At 41.0% G+C, this 12,434-nt stretch overlaps 1 protein-coding gene across 1 annotated transcript in view; it reads left to right on the forward strand.

The window, feature by feature from the left end:
* Positions 1-9,039: 9,039 nt before the first annotated feature.
* The window catches only part of LOC114646555 (unconventional myosin-VIIa), a 145,872-nt gene continuing 142,477 nt past the window's right edge, over positions 9,040-12,434 (forward strand). Inside the window, 1 exon segment of the mRNA XM_051923586.1 lies at positions 9,040-9,185. Within this exon segment, the coding sequence (XP_051779546.1) occupies positions 9,168-9,185 (18 nt within the window). The 5' untranslated portion in view covers positions 9,040-9,167.

A 12,434-nucleotide genomic window follows, 5' to 3' on the forward strand; every position in this document is an offset into this window, starting at 1 on the left:
ATGCACAGGTAGCTTGTTGAGAGTTAGTTTCTGCCATGTGAATGCCAGAATAGACTGTCCTCACAGTTCTGTAACATAAATAATGAGATCAGTCTGGGGTTTAGGAGTGCCACTAGTCTGAAGAGGTTAGTCTTTAAAATTCTCCATAACATTGTATTAAGTACTGGACGCTGGTTATCAATACTGCCTCAGAGCCGCTGGGAACTAGGATCAATTCTGAATTGTGCTATTGATATGCATATTAGGTTGGCTGCGTGGTTGAGTATGAGTAAGTTTTGTGTATGTATGTGTGCCTTATGATAAGCTGCAGACCTCTCCAGTTTAGTTCCTGCCCTGTTTCTGAGGTTGAAAGATCAACTCGGGCTTCCTCCTATACAATAGTTGGAAGTTTAGTTGTAGGTAATATATTGTGGCAGACAGCCGGGACCCATGCCCGGCCGGGATGCCCCTTTGTCACTAGATACGGGGGAGCAGCCATGGGAGCCACTGTACATCCCTCGGTACCTTTGTTGGCAGCCCTCCTGGGTTGCGTCGGGGCCAATTTCATGGAACAGCGGAGCTCATCTTGGTTGGGCTCCGTGGCCTCCGCCAGGGGGAGCTGCATAGAGTTGCACGGCTTAACGAGCCCATCTGGGCGAGAGCGTAGCCACACCCGGAAGTGCAGCCAGAAGTAGGTCAACGAGCACCTGCAGGATTTCCGGGTGGGCTATAAGAGGAGCCTGCAGCCACACTACTCAGGGCACCAGAATCGGGAGGACGAGGACAATGACAATGATGCCCTGGGAGGAGTGGAAAGAGTGTGATTTGGGATGATTATTCTTTGTATTTTGGGACTGTGTCGTGGCTGGGGGAATTACGGGGAAGATGTGCCCTCCAGCTGTAGAAATTAAAAGTTCTTTTATTTTACACGTGCCTCCGTTGTTGGTTTGTGTCAGGTCGGCGCCAACCAAGCACCACTATCACAATATATATAGCATACAGATAGCTCAGAAAGAATTAAACTATAGAAGTTGAGTTAATGGGGTTCTAAGCCATCACAAGCTGCTACAACAGCTTTTAAGTGCCCTTATGTTGATTAAACAAATGTCTGAACTGTACAAGATGGGTGCTATGATCCTCTTTCTTGAGGAAGTTTGATAATAATGATGAAAAGCACCATCTCAGATGCTGCTGCTAAATGCTTAACTTCTTGAGAATGTGACAATTAGAACGGCCATGGTATATTATTTAAATCATAATTACCTTCAAACCACTCATGATGAGCTGTTTGCCACTCTGTAAGATTTCATTAACATCAGGATAGAATTGCTTGAATGTAGAATCCAATTACTATGTAGTTACTGGTATTTATTTTGCCCTCTGAAAAATACACCATGCCAGGAAAATGCAGCCCACTCCATAACAGACACCTCAGAGCCTTTCATGGTGGAACATACTGTAAGCATTTTTACCTGTAGGAATCTTTTCGTGTGTGTTATACCTGTATTAAAGTTCTTATTGAAGAATGAATTACCTACCAGATCATTTTTCTACACTGATTGTGTTCTTTGTCCCATTTTATTTCCAAATGTGCATTTTAGCATTAATAAACAGAAAACCAACCCGAATATGGTGCCCATTCCTGTGAAGTTCTTGATAAACTGCTCTTGATTAAACTTCCCTTTCCCAATTTCAACTGATGTTTACAGGGATGTTAAGTGTGTCATCTCGATGAGCAAAACTGTGCAGAAGCACTTACTTGGGAGGGGCATGTTTGGCAAAACTGCTATTAAAGATTTCACACATTATTTGAAAAATATTCAACAAGCTGCCCAAAGGTGCCACATAAATATGGTATTGTAGGTATTTATTTTAAGGTACATTGAAAGATCTTTCACCATTATAAAGTACTATACTTAACTGTAATAATTGTTTCATTATAAACACCTATTTGACTATAGTTGTGGATTAATGTAATATGGGCTACAAAGTCTTTTCTGTTTATGCCAAAAGCATTTTAATAACACTCTTTGCAAACTAAGCAACATTAAAAGTTGCACACAATTGATGAGGACTAACAACAACTCCTTCTCTAGTTTAAAAATCAATGTTTCTGTTTAGAAATATTAACATGGCAACATGGTCTATCTAAAGATGAGAGTGTAGCTGGTTTATAATGAGTCCTACCCGGGAAAAGTGTGGAGAAAAATGGGTTTGGGCATTGTGAAGTAGAAATGCTGCCATTTTATTTTACACTATTTTGGAAAATAACGCAATGAAAAATATATAGAAACTGGCAACAGAAGTCCAGTGTTTCGCATTTCTGTCATAGTCTTAGGACACCGGTGATTATAGTTTCATTCACCGTCTGAATGTTGCACACGTTTTCTCAGATTACTAAGTTGTTCTGGAAATGTGTGTTAGATCAAATGCCATCTCTATACCGCCAGAGTATTAGTGAGGGTACCCGACTGTTCCTAGGCAGGCTCCACCTGCTTCTGAATATGAATTGAGAAACTAAGCTAGCAAAATGTCTGCAGACCAAACTGTGTGATTTAGACCACAGAGGTGTTTTTTAACTGATATGCATTATGAACATGTTTGTGAAATATTTCTTTAATCTTTTGCAATAAAGAAGGGAAGGTAGTCTGTTTTTATGTACATTTAAACTGATTTATTGAAGGGCAGATTCTTCCTTATGTCAGCCTGGGCAGAATGCCTCACTTCAGAGGAGTAAAGTCCAGCAATAAAAGGTTCATGTGGGCCTGAGCTGCTTCCTGGATCTCAGCAGAGCAGTGTCAAAGCGAAAGGTGGACTGACTTAGGACATTCTTTTTAAAGGTAAGATGACTCCCTTTTCTGTGTTTTTTCAATGGCACGTTTCAGTAATTGGTTTATAATTAATTTCTTGCTCGAGATGGCTTGAGCTACATATGATAGTAAAAGATTAAAAAGCAATGTAGAATACAGGTGCTGGTCATAACATTAGAATATCATGACAAAGTTGATTTATTTTAGTAATTCCATTCAAAAAGTGAAACTTGTATATTAGATTCATTCATTACACACAGACTGATGTATTTCAAATGTTTATTTCTTTTAATGTTGATGATTATAACTGACAACTAATGAAAGTCCCAAATTCAGTATCTTGGAAAATTTGAATATCAATTAAGACCAATGCAAAAAAAGGATTTTTAGAAATGATGGCCAACTGAAAGGTATGAACATGAAAAGTATGAGCATGTACAGCACTCAATATTTATTTGGGGCTCCTTTGGCCTGAATTACTGCTGCAATGCGGAGTGGCATGGAGTCGATCAGTCTGTGGCACTGCTCAGGTGTTATGAGAGCCCATGTTGCTCTGAAATTGGCCTTCAGCTCTTCTGAATTGATGGGTCTGGCATATTGCATCTTCCTCTTCACAATACCCCATAGATTTTCTATGGAGTTAAGGTCAGGCGAGTTTGCTGGCCAATCAAGAACAGGGATACCATGGTCCTTAACCAGGTACTGGTAGCTTTGGCACTGTGTGCAGGTGCCAGGTCCTGTTGGAAAATGAAATCTGCATCTCCATAAAGTTCGTCAGCAGCAGGAAGCATGAAGTGCTCTAAAACTTCCTGGTAGACGGCTGCGTTGACCTTGGACCTCAGAAAACACAATGGACCAACACCAGCAGATGACATGGCACCCCAAAACCATCACTGACTGTGGAAACTTTACACTGGACCTCACGCAACGTGGATTCTGTGCCTCTCCTCTCTTCCTCCAGACTCTGGGACCTTAATTTCCAAAGGAAATGCAAAATTTACTTTCATCAGAGAACATAACTTTGGACCACTCAGCAGCAGTCCAGTCCTTTTTGTCTTGAGCCCAGGCGAGACGCTTCTGACGCTGTCTCTTGTTCAAGAGTGGCTTGACACAAGGAATGTGACAGCTGAAACCCATGTCTTCCATACGTCTGTGCGTGGTGGTTCACTCTTTGTGAATCTCCCTCACATTTTTGAATGGGTTTTGTTTCACAATCCTCTCCAGGGTGCGGTTATCCCTATTGCTTGTACACTTTTTTGTATCACATCTTGTCCTTCCCTTCGCCTCTCTGTTAATGTGCTTGGACACAGAGCTCTGTGAACAGCCAGCCTCTTTAGCAATGACCTTTTGTGTCTTGCCCTCCTTGTGCAAGGTGTCAATGGTCGTCTTTTGGACAACTGTCAAGTCAGCAGTCTTCCCATGATTGTGTAGCCTACAGAACTAGACTGAGAGACCATTTAAAGGCTTTTGCAGGTGTTCTGAGTTAATTAGCTGATTAGAGTGTGGCACCAGGTGTCTTCAATATTGAACCTTTTCACAATATTCTAATTTTCCGAGATACTGAATTTGGGACTTTCATTAGTTGTCAGTTATAATCCTCAACATTAAAAGAAATAAACATTTCAAATACACCAGTCTATGTGTAATGAATGAATCTAATATACAAGTTTCACTTTTTGAATGGAATTACTGAAATAAATCAACTTTGTCATGATATTCTAATGTTATGACCAGCACCTGTAGAATTGTTAGTGAAAACCATTCAATGACAAAAGTATAACATTTCAACAGGCCCCTGACGGTTTTTAATTGGAAAGTTCAATGAATGTAGACAAGTGGCCTAAGAATTGAACTAAGTTTGCTCGAGTCAAATTTGATTAAGCAGTTTTCAGTAAGCTATTAGTTGTCAGATAGTCAACTAATACAATATTTTAAAAATTGCTTAAATTAATAAATGATTGAGTAGGTAAAAATGAAAATGGAATTTAGGGCAGAACATTGTAGCAGTAGTCGGTACTACTGTCTCATAAAATGGCGTGGTTAAGAACCCTGTGTGTAAATTTTATCTCCTGTTTGTCTCATTAAAAAAAAAAACAGCATTTTGGGCTAACTATGATTCTAAATTGGCTTTGTGTGGTGCCCATCCCAGAATTGGTTCCTGCCTTATACCTGGTACTTCTGAGATTATCTCTAGTACCTTACAGTTAACAATAGATTAAGCAAGTCTGAAACATCATATTGTGTTACATGAGCACAGCTAAAATTGGATTGGCTGAATTTGTATTGGAAGGTAAAATTCATCCATCCATCCATTGTCTCCCGCTTATCCGAGGTCGGGTCGCGGGGGCAGCAGCTTGAGCAGAGATGCCCAGACTTCCCTCTCCCCGGCCACTTCTTCTAGCTCTTCCGGGAGAATCCCAAGGCGTTCCCAGGCCAGTCGAGAGACATAGTCCCTCCAGTGTCCTTGGTCTTCCCCGGGGCCTCCTCCCGGTTAGACGTGCCCGGAACACCTCACCAGGGAGGCGTCCAGGAGGCATCCTGATCAGATGCCCGAGCCACCTCATCTGACTCCTCTCGATGCGGAGGAGCAGCGGCTCTACTCTGAGCCCCTCCCGGATGACTGAGCTTCTCGCTCTACTCTGAGCCCCTCCCGGATGACTGAGCTTCTCACCCTATCTTTAAGGGAAAGCCCAAACACCCTGCGGAGGAAACTCATTTCAGCCGCTTGTATTCGCGATCTCGTTCTTTCGGTCACTACCCATAGCTCATGACCATAGGTGAGGGTAGGAACATAGATCGACTGGTAAATTGAGAGCTTCGCCTTGCTGCTCAGCTCCTTTTTCACCACGACAGACCGATGCAGCGCCCGCATTACTGCGGATGCCGCACCGATCCGCCTGTCGATCTCACGCTCCATTCTTCCCTCACTCGTGAACAAGACCCCGAGATACTTGAACTCCTCCACTTGGGACAGGATCTCGCTACCAACCCTGAGAGGGCACTCCACCCTTTTCCAGCTGAGGACCATGGTCTCGGATTTGGAGGTGCTGATTCTCATCCCAGCCGCTTCACACCGGCTGCGAACCGATCCAGAGAGAGCTGAAGATCACAGCCTGATGAAGCAAACAGGACAATATCATCTGCAAAAAGCAGTGACCCAATCCTGAGCCCACCAAACCGGACCCCCTCAACGCCCTGGCTGCGCCTAGAAATTCTGTCCATAAAAGTTATGAACAGAATCGGTGACAAAGGGCAGCCCTGGCGGAGTCCAACTCTCACTGGAAACGGGTTCGACTTACTGCCGGCAATGCGGACCAGGCTCTGGCACCGATCGTACAGGGACCGAACAGCCCTTATCAGGGGGGCCGGTACCCCATACTCTGAGTACCCCCCACAGGATTCCCCGAGGGACACGGTCGAATGCCTTTTCCAAGTCCACAAAACACATGTAGACTGGTTGGGCAAACTCCCATGCACCCTCCAGGACCCTGCTAAGGGTATAGAGCTGGTCCACTGTTCCGCGACCAGGACGAAAACCACACTGTTCCTTCTGAATCCGAGGCTCGACTATGCGACAGACCCTCCTCTCCAGGACCCCTGAACAGACTTTTCCAGGGAGGCGGAGGAGTGTGATCCCTCTGTAGTTGGAACACACCCTCCGATCCCCCTTCCATTTTATGGAGCTCCTCCTCTTAACCTTGCACTTAGTGATGTCAGGATAGAATCTGTCAATCCATGTGTAGCAGAAAATAAATATATGAATGAATGGACAGATGCCTTGGTGAAAGGGCAGATAAAATATTGTGTCTATTTAGAACCCAATGGTGTCATGATAGGGTTCTGCAACCTGCCACCCTAACTTGAATAAATATGTACAGTTTGATAAGTAGATGATGAGTATTACTGTTGTAGAAATGATGTAGAACTGAAAATGTAGTAATGTAATGGTGTAGTCTAAAAAGGTAATCGTTTGCTAGATAGATGACAACTAAATGAAAATGAGCTATTGTTGACTAATGATTTGAATAAAAATGCTGAATTATTGGGTGTATAGTTAGCTTGATTTATAGCCGGTTGCTGGGTCATTTGGGCATGTAGTTGACCTAGTAACATGAAGGTGGCTGTTTTTAAAGTACAGATCAGTCAAATTCCATATTATTTGCTGTGAAAGAACAAACTCACTGTTCCAGTTTGATGTGTGGTGAGCAGTGAACTTGTAACTACCTACTGCTGAGTCAGAGGCACATGAAAATAGCTTACTTTTAGAACAGAGTTGCAGTTTTCAGTGCGGAATTTGTGATCTCTTTAGTGTTTCCTGAGGGTTGTCAAAAATAATCCACACAACAATGCACAATGATTTATAACTATCCACCCATGCGTCATTTAGATCCGCTTCTCCAGAGAAGCAAAGCAAACACCTTCACCAGGCAGGATTGATCACTGGACAGCAAAACTAAAAGCAGAAAATAATGTGACAACAATATGGCTCCTCAGGCATTTGTCTTTATGTTAATACACCACTGTCTGTTAACCCAGCTGGATTTTTTTCTACCAAAAAGCACAGGTAGTCAATACTTTGGATACTGCTGAAATATAGATGAAAAATGATGAGGGTGAGCTGAATATTAAACAATCAATCACCCTTTATTTTATATAGCACTATTCATAAACCACATCATCACAAAGTACTCTGCAATAGGAATTCAAATTCATAGTAATAACATAAATTAATACTCAAAACCATTCAATACATGACAAATTAGAAGGAAAAGAAATCCAAGAGTCTTAATGAATAAAGAGGAACTGATGACAGATGAGAGGAAACTGACACGAGTTAAAAATATTATTGATTCTGAATCAAGATAGCTAGTGCAAAACAGTGAATTTGAATAAAAATGCAAAAGGAAAATGGCAGTTTTTAAGTGCAATTTGAACAATACCACTAGAGCTTCTTCACAAAGAGACTTAGAGAAGGAGTTCTACCTAGTGAGCAACACAAAGTTAATTGCACATTTATGGACTGAAAGTTAATGAGTCTTTGAAAAAAGGAGATGGCCTGAGTTAGTTGACCTCATGTATGTGTAGCAGCCTATAGATACTAAACTCCTCGTGCTTGTATCCAAACTGTCCTGTCTCTGGCTATAAGGTTTCCTTTAGTTCAATGTACCTTCCATTTCCTAAGGTTTGGGAAACTGTTATATTTACAAATGAGGTACTTCTCCCATTGATTTCTGTAGAGTTTTCACTTCTCAATATCTGTAATTACATATGTTACAAATGTTCAGTATGTAATTACATTTTGACTGGTTACAATTCAAACTATGTTTTGGTATAATTTTTTTGACTTGATCAAGTTACAAGTGACGATCTTCATGAGAATTAAATAAGTTAAAACCTTTTAGGTATAAAAAAATTACATTTTAATATTTTTAATTCAAATATTAAACATGCTTACAATTCTATTTTTGGCTACAGTACATATGTACATTGCTTAGCAGCTACGTCTGCTGCCTCTAAGTTTGAATCTTTTGTCATATCATTGTCTGTGGTGGCTGCTCTTGGGATATTAAAACTTGGGATACAACTACACGCTTGAAAATAGAGGTGTGAAATTTATTGTAGGGGAACCATTATTGGTTTCTAAATGAACCATCCATATGAAAGTTCCAGAAGAAAGTATTTAAAACAGTAAAAGATATCATAAATAACCATGAGTAAATGATAACAGATTTGTGAAATACAAATACAAATGGGTTCATTATTTTAATGGACTCTTGCTACATACAGAACCACAGACTAAATTCAGGTTTTCTTTTTTCTTGATCAGTATCCTGCTAGGTGGCATACTATACATTTAAAGATTTCTGTTTTGTCCACTTACAGCATTATTAACCATTACAAAGCCCGAATAGGCAATTTCAATTGCAAAGAGCATTTACCAGAATGAAATGATTCTCTGTCCAGGTTTGTTCTGCAAGAAAACACAAAAATGCAGTAAAGTGCGGTTAAGGAATCATTGTTTTTAAGAGTGTATATGGCGGGTTAGTTTAACTGGCTATTCTAAACTGGCAGTGGGTGTGCACAAGCTGACCTTTGATGGAGTAGCGCATAACCTGGGCCCAAACATGCGGGATTCAGATTTCTAATTTTGAGAAAGTTAAGTATAATGACAAATATCTCCAGCTCTATTTTGGACTAGTCAAAATGCACTATGTAGAATAAAAATAAGGAAAAAATCAATTAAATATGAAACTGGCTTGCTATGATCTCCAGAAATGCACACGTTCCTGGGGCACCTTGCTGCATGTTGAAAATCTGCTAATACCTTTACTAACAGTTTTCTGTCTTGCAGGTACCTCAAAGGAGCCATTCTACACCATGGTCGTTTTGAGACAGGTAAGGGAGGAAGCCTGTAATTTCAGTATTCCTCATAAAAGGGCGTTATTTTCCATTTTAATCCCTGCGGAAATCCGGATTCATCTACCAACGCTGTTCTGGCAAAATGGGAATCCTTGTATGAAACGTTGATAATATTTAAATTAACCCTGACTTTATTTGCAGCTGTGTAGGCATTTTTCATTGTGAACAAAATAACATAAGAAACATTGATCCATCCATTCATCCATCCATCCATCCATTTCCCAACCCGCTGAATCCAAACAGGGTCACGGGGGTCTGCTGGAGCCAATCCCAGCCAACACAGGGCACAAGGCAGGGAACCAATCCCAGGCAGGGTGCCAACCCACCGCAGGACACACACAAACACATCCACACACTAGGGCCAATTTAGAATCGCCAATCCACCTAACCTGCATGTCTTTGGAATGTGGGAGGAAACCGGAGCGCCCGGAGGAAACCCACGCAGACATGGGGAGAACATGCAAACTCCACGCAGGGAGGACCCGGGAATCGAACCCAGGTCTCCCAACTGCGAGGCAGCAGCGCTACCCACTGCGCCACCGTGCCGCCTCCATCCATTCATCAATTTTCTAAATCCGCTTTTCCAGATCAGGGTTGCGGGAAGTTCAAGCATATCCTAGCCTTCTTAAGGCGCAAGACAGGAACAATTCCCAGACGTGGATATATATTAACTAATAACCTGTCCAAACCCATTTTCAGTGTCTGGACATTCCCAGAGGGGCGGGACAACCAGTCACCTGACAATGCTATCTGTCCAAATAAATTGTTACTTTTTTGATATTTTGCACTTCAGCACAATAAACTCTATATCTGGCTTAAGCGTGATCGCGGAGTTCACAAAGTGGCCGTGGCTGTCCATGAGATAGGCGGGAACTGTGAGTTTTGTCTTCGCCATCACAAGGGTAGTTCGCATCAACAGCAGTAATGGAGAAGCAGCAAATGTCTGGTAACTCAAAACATTTCTAAATAGAGCTATTATCATTCATATCGGAGTAAAGAGAGAAATAAACAAGCATTTTCACACACCATGCAACATTTTCAAACACAACAACAATAATACAGGAAGATTAGATTATTTATTTATAAAAGCACATTTAAAACAACAAAGGTTGCGCCAAAATGCTTTACAAAAAGCATTAATACAGGAAGATTAGATTATTTATTTATAAAAGCACATTTAAAACAACAAAGGTTGCGCCAAAATGCTTTACAAAAAAGCATTAAAATAAACACAATACAAACAATCATGCAAAAGCAGATTAATAAAATAACCAATTATAACATCCACCACAATCCCATTATATACAGTGAAAGGTGGAAGAAAACAAGTAGGACTTAAGCCGACTTTTAAAAACCTCCATAGAGGATGAAGCCCTGATGTGAAGAGGCAAGTCATTCCAAAGCCTAGGAGCAACAACTGAGAAAGCTCGGTCTCCCCTTGACTTCAGCCGAGATCTTGGCACTACAAGGAGCAGTCGTCCAGATGACCTCAGTGCTCTTGGTGGCACATAGGGGTGAAGGAGGTCACAGATACGTATATTTTGGAGTGAGACCATGCAAGGCTTTAAAAACAAACAACAAGATTTTAAAATCAATGCGACACCTCACCGGTAGCCAGTAGAGAAAGGCTAAAATGGGGGAGATGTGATCCCTTTTTCTCGACCCAATCAAAAATCTAGCTGCAACGTTCTGAACCAGCTGAAGGTGCGACAAAGCAGATTTTGGCAGACTCGCATATAACGAATTACAATAATCTAGGCGAGATGTAATAAAGGCATGAATGACTGTTTCTAAGTCCTTCTGTGATAGAAAGGATTTTAGCATAGACATTTGCCTCAGTTGGTAAAAACTGTACATTACTACTATGGAGATTTGTTTTTCAAAACTTAGTGATGACTCAAAGATAATACCTAGGTTTCTGACATCATTATGAATCATTGATGCCAAAGGTTCTAACTGCATGCTGATTTCAACTGCAGGTGTGGTAGGACCAAAAATAATGACTTCTGTTTTATTTTCGTTTAATTGCAAGAAATTTTGTGCCATCCCAATATTTAATATTCTCAAAGCATTTCAACAGCTTTTTTTTTTTTACAGATGAAGTGATGTCAGAACTAACTTTGAGGTACAGCTGTGTATCATCAGCATAACAATGATACGTGACATTATGTTTGTAAAAGATGGCCCTCAAGGGGAGCATATAAAGGGAAAATAAAAGGGGAGCCAGGATAGAACCTTGAGGGACACCTTGTGTGAGAGGAGCTGGCTGAGAGAAATTCTCATCTATGTTAACAGACATATATCTGCCTTTTAGGTAGGACACAAACCATTTCAATGCACAGCTTTGAATGCCTACTTCATCCTCAAGCCATTTTAACAGAACTCCATGGTCCACTGTGTCAAATGCCGCACTGAGATCCAGTAAGACCAAGATTGCAGATGAGCCAGAGTCCAAAGTTAATAGAATATCACTTGTTACCTTCAGCAGAGCCGATTCAGTACTATGAAATTTTTTAAAACCTGACTGAAACACAAAGACAAAGAGCCTCCACATGCATGTACCTGTGCCATGCGATTTCCTGCAATTCTTATATATTTCGAGTTCCAAGTTTTACAGATAAGTTACTTAATCTATTTCAGATAGGTTAAATTAGGCTTGCCATCTAGACAGAGTCTGCATTATGAATTTCATAATAGCATTCAGTGTCTGATTTGGTATTTACTCATTTGGCCCCACATCATTAATGGCTGTGTCTTCAGCATGACAATCATTTTGCATAAACTTTCCAGCCTACAATATACATGCAATTAGTTTTCATTTATATTAGTTGTTGATTCACACTGACATCCATGACTGTATGCTATTCAGGGATTAGCTACCTACCTAACGTTATTTCAGATATCATATCTGCTCAGCCAGCTATATGTAATTACATGCAAGGCAAAACTTAAATACAAATACAAAGAAAACAAATGTGTGTATGAGAGTGTTTGTTAAGAAAAGGCTTCAATTTAAGGCATTAAACCATCAAACACTGCCAGTGCTCAAAAAATTTGTCTTTGCACACAATGTTAATTAATGTTACTAAACGAAAATGGTAAACCGGATGGACGCAGGGACATCCGGACATGGGCCGTGGACGCAAAAGACGTACTGCGCAGGCGCCCCACAAATCCCCCCCCCTCCAAGCAACAGAAACCGGATGGAATGCAACGTAAAATAAG

This window comes from Erpetoichthys calabaricus, chromosome 2 (assembly GCF_900747795.2).
Source record: "Erpetoichthys calabaricus chromosome 2, fErpCal1.3, whole genome shotgun sequence".
Classification (NCBI taxonomy): domain Eukaryota; kingdom Metazoa; phylum Chordata; class Cladistia; order Polypteriformes; family Polypteridae; genus Erpetoichthys; species Erpetoichthys calabaricus.